The following is an 18,589-nucleotide window of genomic DNA, read 5'->3' as shown; positions in this document are numbered from 1 at the left end:
ATGGAAGATGTTCATATGTGATATCTCATTTCCTTCTCAGCTGCCTGTGTTTTATGGTCTGCATTTCACAGATGAGGAAGCTGAGGCGCAGAGGTGAATGTGCCCAAAGACGTATAGATAGTACAAAGCAGAACCATGGCTCGAACTTAGTTACAACTGTTTCTCTTTTTTATGTTTTCACATAAAAATACACATTGTATTAAAAAGTGGCATATTCCTCAACGCAGAGCAACTAAAGCAGATACCTTAAAAGCAACTGAGGCCAATAGGAAAAGGGGACCAGGAACTAGAGAAAAGGTTAGATCAAAAAGAATTAACCTAGAAGGTAACACACACGCACAGGAAATCAATGTGAGTCAATGCCCTGTATAGCTGTCCTTATCTCAACCAGCAAAAACCCTTGTTCCTTCCTAGTATTGCTTATACTCTCTACAACAAAATTAGAAATAAGGGCATAATGGTTTCTGCTGGGTATCGAGGGGGTGGGAGGGATAGGGAGGGAGGGGGTGTAAGGGAGGAGGTGGGGGCAGGGGGAGAAATGACCCAAGCATTGTATGCACATATGAATAATTAAAAAAAAATAAATAAAATGACTGAGCAAATTTGAAAGCAGAGGTAGAACAAATAAAAAGTTGTTTCTGACTGTAAAAAAAAAACAGTGACATACTGTTTTTTAACAGTTATAGTTTTTAACTATAACATTCCCAACAATGTAAAATGTCTAATTTTTTTTCTGCATTACATGCAGAATGTGAGGACTCCCTGTTTCCACAAGTCAACCTGTTCTCACCACCATTCAGTGTTATATATCTTTCTGTGCTCTTCTTTTACTTACACATTGATATACACATATTTTCTTGTTAAACAAATATGGAACTATACTATGCAAATAATTCTTTAATGTATCCTTCAGTATTGTTAATTGCGATATAACACAAAATAAAATGCCCCAATATTTAATGTTAATATAGTATAAATATTTTCTCTCAGTCTGAGACACTGTGAGACTTAATGGTGTCACTATGAACAGAAATTTAAAATTTTGTTGAAGTTGAATAATTTTTCTCCTTTGTGTGTCTCAGCTCCCTGTGTCAGATCCTTCTGCCTCAGCCTCCTGAGTGCTGGGATTACAGGTGTGCACCACCACACCTAGCCTGAGTACCTTTCTCTCCTGCTTGAGGAAACTTTGCCTACTCAAGATAGTCAGGATATTGCTATGAGCTCTTCTAGAAGTTTTGTGGTTTCAACTCTTAGACTTGTGCTTCACCTTTAAGTCATTTGGAGTGTGGAGTTTGCTGAAACGGTTTTCGCAGCCCGGAATATGGTCTAGCTTGGTAATGTTAACTGTGCTCTTAAGAAGAATTACCTGTTGTACATTTGTTGATTGGACTGTTATATAGATGTGAATGTTGGTTGGTAGGCTTATCAAAGTTTTCTGTGTCATTTATGACTTTTTAATCTAATCTCCTTCATTGGCTATCGTTATACATTTTTTGTAGAATACATCTCTTGATTTATCACAGTTAGTCCTTAAGTAATGATATTACAAGTTCATGTATATGAACCTTATGTAAGAGTTCTTCATGTAATAAGAACAATCATTAGAGATTCACGTATGAGAATCATGGTTAAGAACAATACAACACTCTCCTTTTCACCTTTGTTTATTCTTACACAGTTTACTTCTATACGTGTTATAAACCTCACAATACACTGCTCTCAGTTTTAAACATTCAGCTGTGTGTGTGTATATACATACATATACACACACACATAAATAAATAATTTTGGGTGTTACTGGGGTTTGAACTCAGGGCTTTGCGCTTGCAAAGCAGATGCTCTTTTGCTTGAGTCACACCTGCAGTCCCCCCCTTTTTTTTTTCCCCCTCTGGTTATATTGAAAATGGGGTGAGAACTATTTCCCTGGGCTGGCCTTGAACCATGATCCTCCTGACTTCAGTCTCCCAAGTAGCTGGGATTATAGGCATGAGCCACTGGTGCTTGGCTCAACTGTACTTTAAGTAGGTTAAAATTTAAAGAAAGCAGTCTGTTCACATATTTACCTCTATTATTTATTCTTTTGTGTTGAACCAGTTTCTACTCTCTGTATCACTTCCTTCTGCCTGAATGATTTCCTACAATAATTTTAGAGAGTGATTTTGATGGTGATGGATTTTCTCAGCTTTTCTCTGTGAGAAACATGTTCAGTTTATGTTTTAAAATTTTTTATAGTTTTATTTTATTTTTAATTGTCAAATAATAATTGCTCCTATTTATGGAATACAATGTGGTATTTTGATGCATGTATACATTTTGGAATTATTATATTTAGGTCACATTACCTCAAATATTTATCACTGTGGTGACAACATTTAAAATTCTCACATTTTAGTTACTTTAGTCAAGCAGTGCTTTTTCAGAGTCTTTTGGTGGGACTGGGGTTTGAGCTCAGGGCTTCGTGCATGCAAAGTAGGCGCCCTACCACTTGAGCCATACCTCCAGTTCTTTTTAGCTATTTTGAAATATACAGTGTGTTATTCTTAACTATAGACACTTCTCTGTGCAATGCATTAGAACTTATTCCCCCTACTTAACTGTAGCTTTGTATTGGTTAAGCAATATCTCCCCTTTCCTGGTCTATTCCTTCAACCCAGTCTTTGCTAACTGCTATTCTGCTCTCTACTTCTCGCCCACGTTTAAGTGAAAATCACACAGCATTTGTCTCTCTGTGCATGGAAGTTAATGTGTTCTAGGCTTATGTGCGTTGCCACCCATGACTGAATCTCCTTTTTTTTTTTAAAGTCTAGATCATATTCCATTGTATATGTATACCACATTTTGTAAATCTATTTCTCAACCTAAGTTTTGAGGGATTCTTAAGTTGTTAACAAATACTGGCTGTTGTGAATAATGCTGCAGTTAGTGTGGGAGCGCAGATATTTGGTATACTGATTTCAGTTCCTTTGGGTGTGCAGCCAGCAGTGGGATTGCTGGATCATAAGGTAATTCTGTTTTTCCCACATCCTTGATGACATGTACCTTTCATCTTCCTTCTCTCCTCCTTCCCTTCTCTGTCCTTTCCTCTTATCCTTCCTTCCAACGTACCCAACTACCTGTCTACCTACCTACATCTTGCTTTTGTAGCCCAGGCTGGCCTTGAACTTGCAATCTTCTTGCCTCAACCAACCTTTCAAGTTCTGGGCAAAGGCTTTACCACTGAACCATATTCCCATTTCCTTTTTAATTTTATTTTTTGGTGGTACTGGGGTTTGAACTCAGGACCTTGTGCTTGCTAGGCAGGTGTGCTACCATTTGAGCCACACCTTCAGCTCCCTTTTTCATCTTTTTGATAGTAGCTGATCTAATAGTTATGAGATCATATTTCTCTGTGGTTTCATGTTTTATTTTTTTTCAAAGTACATTCAGATTCATTGGTAATTTTGTAGAAGTGAATTTCCCTTAGAGACTCAGACAACTTCATGGAACTATTGGACTTCAAATGTTACTATTAACGTCAAATACTGAAAATTCTTGTAACATTATAAAATGTGAATTCAAAACAAGAATTCCAAGGCAAAAGGAATTGTATATTTTGGAACCCTAATGCTTTTATTGCCAGAATGTCTGAAACACTGATCCTTTCATAATTCTGCAGTACTGCCTCAGATTCCCACAAAGTTGAAAATACCATTTAGAATAAATGTGATTCTGCTGCTGTTCATAACAGAAATCTTTAGCTTTCAGGGTTGGGATTTAACGAGGAGAAACATGTTGCCGCAACCTGGGATAAATGTGGTGAAGAGCACAGAATTAAATGGCCAGCCATGCTCCACTCAAATAGTCCATGGACCTCATCAGAGACTCCAAGAAGAGAGAGAAGGTACCACATCACCACCTGTGTGTTTCCTGGACACTACTGACATTCAGGCTCATGACTGACAACAAGTAGATCTCCGTGGCATTTGAGAAGAGTGGTACTTCCAGGAAAGAGCACAGAAGTATGTTGTACTTGCAGGGAAAGAGTGCATGAACTGCTTGTTGAGGAGGATATGATACACAGCTGCCATAATTCATGTGCAACTATTGCCGTAGCATTTCTAAAATCACAGAAAATGATCTTCTTTGATTGATCACAGTAAGTTCTCACACAGGGTATGTTTCTTTCTGCTCACTAGTAACCAAGACACATAAAACAGACTCGTAAGGAACACTCAGAATAAACTGCTCTTCAGAATTGAAATGTTTCTGAGACTTTTCTATTTGTGTTGAGCATACAGTACTACAATGTTGGCTACATAAAATAAGTAGAAAAAATTTTTGAGAGGAAGCTCAATATCAGAGGCTGTATTGCGTTTAAAGATTGAACATTGGCTATATACCTAAGGGAAATCATGTCAGTGAGAAATCCTTCACATTATAGAACTCTTGAGCTTACCATCCTGACATTTGAGATCAATAGCAATAGTGTTACTCTTTTATCCTTTGGATCCCAGTGACAGATAATGCACTGATAATGCCTCTGGCTCTAGTACCTCTTGGGTGACATTTCCCAGCAGAGATCTCTGAACTATTACTCAAAATTTGGCAGTCCAAGAAGCACACCAACTGCTCCAAAGTACCCCTCGTGTTCTAGAAACGGTGCTTTCAATTGACCTTTTGACCAATAATCCAGTGCATATGGCAGAAGTTCCACTGAGAGAGTATTGACATGTAAGCCGTTTCCAACAAAGACAACTCTGCTTATTTTCTCATTAACAGCACACATCCATGCTACAGAGCCAATGTTATTGGTGATGGTGACTTAAGGTGACTCATGCCACATCTTCTTTACTTCTCCTTGTAAGTCATATTCCCAAAGCCAGATGCCACCACCCAACCTGGCAGGCTGAATCTTTTGTAATCCCCTCCATAAATGTCGTGGACCCAGCTTGTCAGCTTGGGTGCTGTTGCCTTTGGATGCCATTTCCAGTGCCTCTTCAAAATGTTTGCAGCCAGCCAGTGAACTGCGCAATCCCAGAAAGGTCCCCCTTCTGAGGCTTGTCTTGGTCACTTGTTTGTAGTTGTCTTTGGAATGGACTGCTGAAAGACTGACTCCTGAGCCAATGTTCACTGCCATCAGAGGTTAGGGATTGTCCAGGTTAAAAGGGATCTTTTGGCATTGCTCAGGTTCTAAGGCATTAGCAAAATAATAACACTCAGCTTGCCCATAGAAACTGACAGAATCTATGTACAGCAAGGCCTTTACAAGGCAGTCAAGTTTATCCAGTTTGTGTAGGTGGAGGTTTTCAATCATAATAAAATCTTTTTCAAACTTGTAAGCACTGCCTCCTGTAGCACATAGCACTGTTTATAATGTTGAGAAGTTTTTGTCTCTTCCCACTTGGAGAAAGATAGGCAAGTCCTGGATTGGAAACCTGGTAAAGCGCAAGTTCCCTCTTTGGCCAAAGAACATCAAGTACTTCAGCTCATGCTGCACTTCCCGAATGCCAGTGGATCCCTATGCTGCGTTAGATGTCAAGTACTTCCAAATACTCTTTAAGCTGTCCATCTCTTCTTCTGCTGCTGCTGCTGTGATGTCAATAGTTTCAAAATAGGAGAGCTTTACCAGCGGTCTCCCAATGTCCATGCCAAACTATGGGAAAGAGGGTTTCTCGGCATCCTTGGTCTTCATGGTGTTGGCCTGAGTGCAGGAAGAGTGGTGGTGATACTGGAGGTGTCCTCTCCTCAGCTAGGGCAAGGTGGTGATGCTTGGCCCGGGGGTGGCCCCCACCCCCTTGAGGGGAGGCCAGATCAAGCGAGCTGGGGAAGGAAGGCCACTGGCCTTGCCACCCTGAACCCTGTGCTGTAGCCACCCCCGCTGCCGACCTGAGAAATAGCCCACCCAGGCTGCCAGGCTGTGGTTTTAATTTGCATTTCACTGATGATTAGAAATATTGATCATTTTTTCATATATCTGTTTGGTCATTTGTATGTCTTTTTTATGAGAAATGTTTATGCAGTCCTTTACTATTGTTTTTAGTAGTGTTATTTATGTTGTTGTCATTGAATATTCTGAATTTGTTAATATGTTTTTGATATTAACCATGTATCTAGTGTATGGTCTATAAATATTTTCTCCCAATCTCTGTGTTGTGTCTTCACTCTTCTAATTGTTGCCTTGGATGTGCAGACAATTTTTAATTTGATGTCATTCCTTTGTCTATTTTTGCTTTTATTGCCTGTGCTTTTGGGATCATATCCAAAAAATATATGCCTTATCCAATGCCATGGAGTTTCCCCTATGTTTTTTTGCAGTTGTTTTAGAATTTCTGGTTTTATGTTTAAGTTTTTAATCTATGTTGTGTTGATTATTACATAGGGGGTGAATTACAGGTCTACTTTTACTCTTTTCAGTACCATTTGCTAAAGGGACTCTCCCATTGTGTGTTTTTGGCACTTTTGTCAAAAATCAATTAACCAAAAATGTTTAGGATTATTTCTTGGATTTTTCTGTCCTGTTTCATTGGTGGATGTGTCTGTTTTTATGCCAGTACCATGCTGTTTGACTACAATTGTTTTGTAATATATTTTGAAATCTATTAGTGATGCTTCCAACTTTGTTCAAGATTTTTTTTTTTTTTGCCTATTTGGATCTTTTGTGATTCTATAAAAGTTTCAGGTTTTTTTTCTATTTCTGTGAAGAATGAAATTGAAATTTTGTTAGGGACTTCATTGAATATGTTTAACAATATTAATTCTTCCAATCCATGAACATAGGATATATTTCCATTTTTTTGTGTCATTTTTTATTTCTTTCATCACTGTTTTACAGTTTTAAGTATTAGATCTTCCACTCTCTTGGTTAAATTTACTCCTAAATATTTTATTAATTTATTTGATTTTCTGAGATTTTTATTATAAATCTTAACTAAAGAAGCAGTTAACGAAAGTTGGAAAATAGGTAAAAAATATCACTGGGTGTATGATACAGTAGTTAAAAACACAAACTCAAGTCAAACAATCTCAGCTTCACTCCTCACTTGTTGTGGTCCTCAGTGTTCCCCTACATCTGTGCTTCATTTCCCTCATTTGTAAAAGTGTGATAATGCTAGTACCCGCTCATAGAGTTAAGGGAACTGAACAAGTTAATATTTGAGAAAATATAAAACAAAGCATAGCAGTTGGTAAGTGCTAAAGCATTTGTAAAACGAAAATTTTAAATTAACTGGGTTAATTTCTCCAAGGATCTAACAGGTCCTTAACTATATACACTTTTTAAAGGTCTGTCACAGTAGATGTTTACAGATGTGTAATTCTGTGTCCTTTTTATTCCTCTATGTTAAGTATATTGATGCAGTGTGCATAATTATAAGTTATAGTAACCACCTAAAGTTACATATTAACTACTAAATAATGTGGTTTGAGTAACAACAGACACCAACACTTGGGTTATGAAGTATCACCATTTGTTCCAACATCTGTCTCATACTTCTAGGCAACAACCTTTCCATCCTTAGTAATCTCAATTACTAGTATTTCCTAAGGAAGTTAATCTTGACCAACAATGAACACCTCATTGAATACTATACTGTTTTCTTCCTTTTAAAAAGTATTTTATTTATTTTTCATTATATTGTTATTGTTCTGGGCGTACATTGTAACATTTATAAAAGTTGTTACAGTATATAATAGGTAAGCTCAGCCCTTCCATCATTCTCCTTTATTCTCCCTTCCCCACTTCTTAGAATACTGTTAACAGGTCTTGTTTTTCTGTTTTCATACATGAGTATGTAATATTTCTACCATATTCACCCTCTTTCACCCTTTACTTATGTTGTCCATAAGTAATATATGTAATAGGTAGTACCAACCACCTATTTTACCTTCCTGTACTTCATTTTTGAAAAAAAAAAAGATTTTTATTTGTTTAAGAGGAGTCTCACTAAAGCAGATACTTTAAAGCAACTGAGGCCAATAGGAGAAGGGGACCAGGGACTAGAGAAAAGGTTAGATCAAAAAGAATTAACCTAGAAGGTAACACACATGCACAGGAAATCAATGCGAGTCAACTCCCTGTACAGCTATCCTTATCTCAACTAGCAAAACCCCTTGGTCCTTCCTATTATTTCTTATACTCTCTCTTCAACAAAATTAGAGATGAGGGCAAAATAGTTTTTGCCAGGTATCGAGGGGGTAGGGGGAGAGGTAGAGGGTGGGAGGGTAAGGAAGGGGGACGGGGGAAGGGGGGAGAAATGACCCAAACATTGTATACATATATGAATAAAAAGAAAAGAAAAGGAAAAAAAAACTGAAAAGAAGAAAACCCACCAATGAAGGAAATAGGCAGCACCACTCATAGAGGAGCAGGAAGCCAAGTTAGGCCCTGTGGGCTCCCCAAAGGGGGAAGCTGTGCAGAGAAAGAAGTTGGCAGAGAGGTTGAATGGCCAGCGTGGTAGAAATTGTGGTTGAGGATCAGTGATCTGGAAAGACAAATGACATTAAAGTTAAAAAGAAAGAATGTACACTCTTCTGAAGCAGCAGAGCAAGTTTTAGGAAGGTAAGCAGCTGGGAATCAGTGAAAGAAACCAAGAGGCCAACTTCTTGGGGAAGAGTTCAAGCAGAACTCTTGGGGATAAAACCTCTTCCTAGAAACTCCTCAGAGCAAGACAGGACAGGAAACAAAGAGTTTATTTACTTCTTGGTGAAACGGGGAATTGGCTATAAAATCTTTGTAGGGAAAAGGGCTTTTCATTTTATGCCTTTTGTACTTTTTGATGTTTGACTTACTGATTTTTGCAAAAAAAAATATGTACTTTTGATTAAAGAAAGGCAAGAACTGGAAAGTAAAATATGCTGGTTTGGTCTTCCCTCAAAGAGAGAATTCTAGAATGATGCTGTGCACAATTTTTAAGCACATTATCCGTGCATGTGAGACTGTATAAAACTGGTCTGTTACCAGTTGCCTGAGTCAGTTGTTGGCACATGGGAGCCAGAGGACTATAGTCATCAAAACTGCAACTGAAGGGGGATATCTTGACACACTGTAAGAAAAGTAGGTTTTAAATCTATGAAGTCATCTGCTTTTTTTTTTTTTTTTTTTTGCTTTGCCCAAAGTATAATCTCACATCTCTTAGAGAAAAGACTTTTCAACAACTAAAATCTCCCTTTATGGAATTTACTTTCTATTTTTATCAACATTTCCATCTGTCTATGTATTTAAAGCTAATTAGAATAAGAGGTATTTATTATATACAAAATTTCAGAATATTCTTGATTAATTATAAGTTATTCTAAAATTAGACATCCACTTAAGCTTTTAAAATGATGTATATGCTGCTCTCTGTGATCAAGAATATCCCCTCATTTATCATTGAAGTTGCTTAACATCAACAAATTAAATGTAGGAATAAATAATTCATTCTTTTTGGCAAGCAAACAATATAAAATTTAGAAAAATCCAAGTATTGAATACAACATGCTGAACTGGGTTTCATTTAGTTGATTTTATAGGCTTTTATTTCTCCAGTCATGGAACAATACCTTGAGGAGTTCAGAAATTTTAATCATAAACCTTTATATACTTTATCTATAACCTCCCTTCACATTCCCTTTTGAGTTTCTCTATGGAAAAGTACTTACTGAAAATGATTCACTGAAAAAGATTATTTGTACAATGCATACTAAAATACTCCATGAGAAGCATTTCATTTGAATGAAATAGTTGATATTACAATTGACAATATAAACTGATAATTATATGTGTAAAAAAAAAGAGGAGTTTCATCATGATGTTTCCATGTATATATGTATTACAACCTGAATTGTTTCATCCTTTCTATTTTTCTCCTTTCTACCTAATCCCCTCATCATGATTTCAACAGGTTTAAATATTCTGTATTCATTCTTGGATAGGAAGCATGTCAACCATATTTACCTTCTTAACTTCCTTCTTTTACCCTCCCCCTCCCATTGGTACCCTGCCCTTTGAGTGACCTGTTTCTCATTCTTGTCCTTCGTCTTTTAGGTGTCTGTTATTCAGTGAGATTTTTGCATTGGTATTTTACCTGTACATGCATTGTGCTTAAGTTGATGTAACCCCCCTCCACTGCACTTCCTCATCCTTTCCCCCCTGTCCTGTGTTGTTTAACAGTTTTCAGTGTGTTTCATTGTCTTGTTCCTACACAGATGTGATATATTTCATTATTATTTGCTATCTTTCTTTCCTTCTTTTCTTCCTCCCTTGGTCTCCTCTACTAGTCACACTTTTGGGTACGTGTTCTGTATATATTTGTATACATATCATATTTCTTATTTTTGAATGAATAAAATTCTATCATATATGAATACCACATTTTCTTAATCCATTCATCAGTTGTTGGCCACCTTGGTTGTTTCCATAGCTTGACTATTGTGAATAATACTGCAGTAATGCTCTGTTTTTATTATAACAACAGGTGTATCCCTAGGAGTGGTATTTCTGGATCATATGGTAGTTCTATTTTTAGTTTTCTGAAGAGTCTCCATACTGTTTTACATAGTGGTTGTACAAGTTAATATTCCCACCAACACTGAATGAGGGTTCCTTTTTCCCACATACTATTTCTTAAATTCATATGTAGCATTCCATATTGTATCCCTTAAAGGATGCCTAGAGCCTCTCCCCTTGTAATAGTAAATCTGTGTTTTTATAATTGTGCAGAATGCAAAAAGTGTTATTATAAAGCTTTTTATGCAATACTTTAGCTAGCTGAAAAGTAGTCTATCTTTGGTCAAAGCACTATTCTCAACAGAAGCTTCCCCCTCAACAATGCACACTGATTTACAACTGGGCTCTTGCTAAATCCCGCTTCCCTCCCCACAGTCATGTTCCTCATATATGGATTCCTGGTAGCCCAAATGGGGAATTTAGTGCTTTCTTCTCTCCAATTACGTTATGTTGAATAAGGACTGCTTAACTGCTGAAAGCTTTTCCTTGTTCTTTTTATTCATAAAATTTCTCCAGAAAAGATGTTTCCTATTGAATGATACAGGGAGAAGTCTTACTGAACTCTTAATGAAACGCTTTCCCTCATATGTTTATAGGCTTTTTTCCAATTGGTATGAAATGTATAATAAAGAAAAACATATGATCAATTCAGTTACAATTTCTCTTCACTGTGATTTCTCTGATGTAAAAGAAGGGCAGAGTCACAACAAGGTTCTTCCACATTCATTGCATCTCTACTATGCATTCTCTGATGAGTAATAAGGGAAGAATTCTTTTTAAAACATTTTTATTAGTTTTAATACATATTAGTTTTACAGAGGGGTTTCTTCGTGACATTTCCACATACACCTACAATTAGGTTCACCTCTTCCATCATTCTTTCTCATCCCTTTTCCCCCTACTTAAAACAACTTCAACATGTTTCATTCTTCTGTTTTCACACAAGTATATAAAGTGCACTGACCGTATTCACATTCTTACCCTCTCCATTACCCTGTCCTCTTTCCTCTGCCACTAGTATTCCCCCACCAAACAGGTCCTGTTTTGCATTCCTGTTCTTCATTTTTTACATCATATATTCATTGTTCAAAGTTGTTTTGTCATGGTTTTTCACTCATGAATGCATTGCATTTTAATCAAATTAAGCCTTTCTATTACTCTAAGAGAAGAATTCTTAACAGAAAGATTTCTCACAGTGATACTACATTTGTAGGGATTTTCACCAGGATGGTTTCTCAGGTGTACAAGAAGGGAAGACCTCTCATTAAATGCTTTCCCACAGTCAGTACACATCTGTGGATTCTCTTCAGTATGACTTCTTTAGTATCAATAAATGGAGAACTACAGTTAAGGAATCTTTCTCATTATATTTATAGGATTCTTACCTGTGTGAATTCTCTGAGCAACAAGGTGATGGCTTTGGCTAAAGAATTTCCCACAGTTACTGCATCTGTATGCTATGTAATGAGTCCTTTGATACCTAACAAGATGAGCCACCTGGCTGTAGGATATTTCACATTTATTATGTCCATACAGCTTAATTCCAGAATGAATGTCTTCATGTTTGGTTAGGGTTGCCTGTTCTCTGAATGCTTTGCCACATTCCTAGCAGCTACAGGGTTTCTCTCCTGTGTGAGTTCTCTGATGGGAGAAAAGATGGGAGCTCCAGCTAAAGGATTTTCCACATTCAGTAATTATGTATTTTTGCTCCAGAGAGATTTCTTTCATATTTACTAATTGCTAAGTAATCCCTATATGCCTCGTCATATTTGTCACATTTGAAGGGTTTTTCTCCAGTGTGTGTTCTAATGTGGGCAAGCAAATGTGAGCTTTTCCACATGCAGTACATTCAAAAGATTTCTCTGATTCCCAATAAGATGGGAGTTCCAGTAGAAAGATTTCCTATATTCATTCCACATGTAAGATTTTTTCTGTATGAATTTTCTTCTGTACAATAATATGTAAAGTCCAGCTAAGGTATTTCCATACTTGTTATATTTATAGAGGTTTATTCCACTGTGAGTTTGCAAGGGTTGAAGAATTCCTAAAACCTTTTCTACGTTTATCACATTCATTGGGTTTCTCTCTAGTATAAGTTTTTTTAAAATGTCGATTTAGATAATATTGATTTAAGTGTTGGCTTAGCTCCAGATGAGACATGTTCCACATTAATTATACTCACAGGGTTTCTCTGCATTGTGAATGTTTGTGGTGTTGAGTTAGGAATCAGACATACACACAGATTTTCTCCATTCGTTGAATTCATATGCTTTCTCAATAAATCGCTTTTTGGAAAGTTCCATAAAGGATGGGAAGTAAAAGATATTTTCATATTCTTTGTAGTCATACTGGTTTTCTATAGTGTGAATTCTTGGATGGTCGTTAAATGATGGACTCTGGTTAAAGATTTGAGGGCATTTTTTATATTTTAGAGTTTTCTCCTGTGTGGATTCCTTTATGATCATCAAAGGGTATTACGTGTTGAAAGATTTAACAGTATTAGTGCATTTGAAGGCATTATCTCCAGTTTATGTTCTTACAGGGTGAATAGGTTGAATGCATTGGTAGGTAGCTTTGTCATAATCATTATATTTACACATAGCATTATCTGCATCCCTTATGTTGCATCTCCAACTTTTGCCATGTTTATCAGGCTTACAGAAATGTTCTACTTGTTGAATTGTGTGAGCTGGAACACAGTTTAAACCCTGGCTGAATTCTAGCCCAAGTTCACAGAACTCAGAATCTTGTTGAGATTGTCCTTGTTTTTGCATGAAGACCATTTGCCTCAGAGCTGCACTCTAGACCATGTAGTACATTTATAATTGGCCTTCACACCCTCACACTCCTAACCTGAGCCAAGGATCATCCCATATGTATTTTTCTAGTTTTATGCTATGGGATTGTACTTCCAGAAAAATGTATTGGGGTTAATGTTTTGCTTTCAAGACTTCTCAGCCACTCTGGGCAAGTGCTTTGAGAATATGCTTGCAGAGGGAGATGACCTCTGCTTCAGAGATCTGATTCCCTATAGACTGCAGGTGCTCATCTGTCCTGCATCACATCATGGTACAGTGTCCTCTGAACAAGATCCAGCTGCCCCCTTCTTAGATGAAGTCCCTGGCCAATGTCTTTGAAGGTCACTGGTTCCAGGACCTGGGATATTGGTAGCTCAGCTGCCATCCTCTTGCCTCCGAGTGCCATAGGACACCGAGCCCAGGGACTCATGGGTCAGCAGCTGCCTTTACTCAGTACTGACCATAAGGGCACCCCAAGAGGGCCACAGGTTGATGACTGCAATCCCTGAGAACTGATCAACCAAGTGCCTGTCCAGGAGCACTGCAATTACCACCCTGGCTCACAGTCACTTCCCTCATCCTGCACTGTGGCTTAGCTTGGGTGTTGGGCTTTTGTTTTGTTCTAACATCCAGGGACAAAGTACTTCAGGCCTACGCAGGAGCAGGAGGGACAAGGGCTATGGGCAGTAGGGGTGTGAAACAGAAAAGGGATGGCACAGAACGGGCCCTGGAACCTCTGACTGACTGTAGGGTCCTGGCACTGCCTCTCTGTAACTGTTCTCCTAACCAGCTGGATGCAGTTGCTGGGTCAAGGCCTCGCCTTGACCTCAGACAATAGTATTATATTTTTTTATGTTGTTATAACTGTAATTGTTACTGATTCAGGTTAACCATATAGCTCCATGGTAGTGCTTGCCTACCTTGCACAAGGCACTTCAGCACTGCCAACAAACAAACAAAAACCCCAAACAATACAAAAACAGATACTAATATTTGTAAGTTGATTTTGGACCTCAAAAATTTACTGGATTAGTTTCTCAATTCTGAGAGTTTTGGACTTTTCCTTTGCTTTTGAAGATAATTGTTGAGTATTTCTATACCTACAAATCTTTGTAGGTTGATAATTGCCCTTCTTTTTTTGATAGTCTCCATCTATTGTGCTACTGTTTTCTGATTTGCACTGTTTCTGATGAGAATTTTCTAGTCATCCCTATCTTTGTTTCTCTCTTTGGAATATTTCCTTTTTACTCTAACTGCCTGTAAGGTTTTCTATTTACTATTTGCTTTTTTATTAGCAGTTTGATTGTGAGATGCTGTGATGCGAATTTTCTCTTTTTTTTTTTCTGCTTGGGGTTCTTGGAGTTATTTTTCATGAATTTGAAATATTTCAGGCAACATTTCAAACATTTTTCTGTCTCCTCCACCCTTGGCATCCCAACTACACATAGATTAGGTCTTTTCAAGTTTTCCTACCGTTTATCGATTCTCTGTTCCTGTTTCTTATTCAGTTTTTCTTTCTGTGTTTATTTTGGATAGTTTTTTTTTGAGGGGGGGATAGTATTGGAATTTGAACTTAGGATCTTGCACTTGCAAGGCAGGAGCTCTACTACTTGAGCCATGCTGCTAGTCCTTTTGTTTGCTTTAGTTATTTTTCTAATAGGGTCTTGGTTTTATGGTCAGTTCTATCTGGATGGTAATCCTTTTATTTATGCTTCCCATGTATCTGGTATGACAGCCGTGTACCACCACGCCCAGCTTTTAGTAGTCAAGATGAGGTCTTGCTAACTTTTTTGCCACGGTTGGCCTTGAACCTTGATCCTCCTGATCTCCACCTCCCAAGTAACTGGGATTACAGATGTGAGCCACTGTGCCCAGCTTGGATATATATATTTTTTAATTGCTAATTGCTGTGTATTCTGGATTACTAATTGTTCAGTCTACAGTGTTTAATCTGTCAATTTTGTCACTATATTTTTTATATAAGACACATATATGTATATAATAGCTTTTTTAAAACAGCTTTCTAGTAAATATATTATCACTTCATTGATTAAATTTTCATACTGAGAGACATATTTTCCTGCATGCTTGGTAATATTTAATTAGATGTCAGATACTATGAATTTTATGTTGTTGGGTCCTGAAGTTTTTTTGTATTCCTTTTACCACTTTTGGGATTTTTCTTGGATTCATTGATACTGCCTGAAAACAGTTTGATCCTTTTTTTTTTTTTGTGGTACTGGGGTTTGAACTCAGGGCCTCATATTTGTTAGGTAGGCTCTCTACCTCTTGAGCCATGCCTCCAGCTTCTTTGGTTTTCATTATTCTTTCAAATAAGGTCTTGCATTTATGCCTGGGCTGGCTCATCCTGGACTGGACTGTGATCCTACTGTTTATGTTTCCCATGCAGCTGGGATGACAGGTGCAGGCCACTGCACCCATTGGTTGAGATAGGGATCTCATGAACTTTTTTTCTGGGCTTGCCTGGAATTGCAGTACTCTTATTCTGCATCTCCCACGTAGCTAGGATTACAGGAGTGAATCACCACTCCCATCCATATGTTTTTGAGACTGCCTTTTAAGCATTGAGAATATGATTCAGAATAGCTGTTCAGTCTTGGGTTAATTTGGCCAAAATACTGAGGCCATGTCTTTCTTAGGATTCTCCTATATCCAGTTGTCGGATCGGTACACAAATCATTTCTAGCCCTGGGTGGTTTCTGAGCACTGTTCTGCTTGTTCTTCACAATTAAAAAATATCTTCTGACTCATGTTATGTTTATGATGCCTATTTTCTGGATGATTTTAGCATTTTGATTTTTATTAAAATATGTGGGGAATTATTTTCTGCTATATTAGTTTGCTAAAATATGTGGAGAATTGTGTTCTGCTGCACTGCCAGTGAATAACCAAATGACTATTTGTTAACAGCTTCTTAATAATCAGAACAGTGGTAACGAGAAAATGACATGTATGTATTTCTTTTATTAGATCATACTCTTTAAAAATAGTACTCTTTTAATCTTCTCCCTTTCTTCTTTCTAGGAAGAACGTGTTGTGAATCACATGGCTGCAAAGATTATTGAGAATGTCTGCACTACCTTCTCTGCCCAGGCACAGGGCTTCCTCACAGGGGAAGTCGGGCCTGTGTTGTGGTATCTATTCAGGCATTCCACTGTCGACTCTCTGAGGATTACAGCGATATCAGTAAGCCAGAGCATCTTCCAGGGTACACCTGGGTGCATTTAAACACCATGTCTGAGAAATGTGCCTGAACAGGAGTAAATTTAGTTGAACAGGTCAAAAACTGAAATCTTATAGTAATAGTTGGTGAGAGCAATAAGTCAATCTTCTCCTAAAGCAGGAGTTTTGGAATTGGGGCTGGAAAACCTTGGTAGTATCAGGAAATCCCAGTAGCACTTTGTAGGACCATGACATTAGGGTTTCTATTTGGAGTTGACAGTGGAAAGCTGTGGCAGTAGATAGGGCACAGGATTAGGTTTCTTGCACTTCTAGTGTTTCCTGCCTTTTCCTGTCAGCACCCTCATTCAGACTGTGTGCTGAATGGTTTTATCTTATGTGGTTCAGATAAACCCATTTCAGTGCTCAGGCATCTATGGCTTTGCAGTTTTTGTTCTGATTGGCTGTCTGCAATTTTGTGCACAAGGTTATAATGACTTGGTGAAAGGGATAATTGTGTAAGAAGATGTATTAACATAGTTGTATCAATTTAAGTCTGCACAGCTAACACAAGCCTTTCTCACATGATTTACTTAACCTCCCCACCTTTGATTACCAGCCTCATCTGGGCTCTCTGCATAATGAGGCACCCTCAGTGTATTCTCCAGTCATCAACTCATGCCTGTCTCCTTTCCTTACACATCTAACCTCACATTTTGTAAGGTTTTTTTTTTTTATGATATTGGTATTTGAACTCAGGGCTTTAGACTAGCAAGACAGATGCTGTATTGCCTGAGCCACACCTCCAGCCCACCCTTGTGGCTTTTTTTTTTTTTTTTTGGCAGTACTGGGGTTTGAACTCAGAGCTTCCCTCTCTCACTGAACAGCTCTTGAGGTGACTGCCTCTGTTTGAATCCCTGCTCTATCCTTTGCTAGCTCTGTGCCTGTGGGAAAGTTACTAAAATATTCTAAGCCATAACCTTACTATGTATAATATGGGGATAACAGTGCTACCTTATATGTAGTTGGAAAATCTAAATGAGATAATTTTCAGATAGTTGTCCTTATATAGTGACCAATAAATACTAAATATTTTGTGAGTATTTTTCAGCACTAAGCTTAGTGCCTGCATGAAGAATAGGTATAATAATTTTATTTTATTATCTTAACAGAGATTATTCTATATAGACTTATGAATTAACTTATCACTTATGTTTTAAAACAGCTGTAACTCTCTTATTGGCAGCTGGACTATTGTTTTCCTTTCAAGTTTATTGAAATTTCCTCCTTGTGCTAAACTAAGTAATAAAAGAGCGGGGTTACCACCTTCTGCCCTGCCCTAGGGTGTTGTACTCTGGGTCATCTGATACTCTGTGCTTTTTCTCTCCACAGGCCTTGTGCAGAGTCACTCGCCAGGCTCCTACTGCTTTCCAGAATGTGATCGAGAAAGTGGGGCTGAACTCAGTCATACACTCGCTGGCCTCTGCTATCTGCAGAGTCCAGCAGTACCTGTTGATCCTGTTCACCACCATGTTGTCCTGTGGGATCCACCTTCAAAGACTCATCCAAGAAAAGGTTTGACTTCCATTTCACCTCTACTGTAAAGGTTCTTGTTTTCTCCTATGATTTTAGTGGTTCAACGTGAAGTAACATCTGTAGAAATTTGTTTCTTACTCCAAGGAGCCTTTGTGAACTTTGCTAAACCTTTACCACAGAGTGTTCTTCCAATTATGCCATAAGTCTTTCAGTGATTAAAATAGGAACCCAGTGAGTGGCTTCTGATTGCATGGCCTATTTTAGTAATGAAACCTGGGAAGATTTGTCAGTCCTTCTGACGTGCTAGTACTTCTTATGCCTCCTCCACCTCAGTCCCCATCTCTCTCTTCCTGTGTCCTTTGCCTTCTTTAGCAAGGGTCCTTTTTTTCTTGGCTCTTCATAGTCTTACCCATTTTTATTCATTTCATTGTCTAATATTCCACCAAACCAAAAATCCCTATAGAGTCCCCCCACCCTGTCTCTCTCTCTCTGGCATTCCTGAGGATTGAACCCAGTGTCATGCAATGCATTCTTCTTTCATTAGACTGAGTTAGACTCAGTCTCTTTCTAGTCCTTTAATTTTTCTTTGTCTACAATTCAGTAGCACTTG

General features: G+C 37.9%; 1 protein-coding gene and 2 pseudogenes across 14 annotated transcripts in view; 1 reads left to right on the top strand and 2 right to left on the bottom strand.

Moving 5' to 3' along the window:
- The window catches only part of Ulk4 (unc-51 like kinase 4), a 548,798-nt gene that overhangs the window by 123,375 nt on the left and 406,834 nt on the right, over positions 1-18,589 (top strand). For all 14 annotated transcript variants that reach the window (XR_012443110.1, XR_012443108.1, XR_012443109.1 and 11 more), the window contains exons 20-21: positions 16,309-16,470; positions 17,836-18,018. Coding sequence is in view for 9 of the 14 variants with exons in the window: in XM_074059105.1 (XP_073915206.1) it covers positions 16,309-16,470; positions 17,836-18,018 (345 nt within the window). In the remaining 5 variants the exon portion in view is untranslated. The remainder of the gene's footprint in view (positions 1-16,308; positions 16,471-17,835; positions 18,019-18,589) is intronic.
- LOC109703217 (pantothenate kinase 3 pseudogene) lies at positions 4,571-5,671 on the bottom strand (annotated as a pseudogene).
- On the bottom strand, positions 11,813-13,693 carry LOC109703216 (uncharacterized; annotated as a pseudogene).

The sequence above is a fragment of the Castor canadensis genome, chromosome 17 (assembly GCF_047511655.1).
Source record: "Castor canadensis chromosome 17, mCasCan1.hap1v2, whole genome shotgun sequence".
Classification (NCBI taxonomy): Eukaryota; Metazoa; Chordata; class Mammalia; order Rodentia; family Castoridae; genus Castor; species Castor canadensis.
This window is presented reverse-complemented; position numbering and strand designations above follow the sequence as displayed.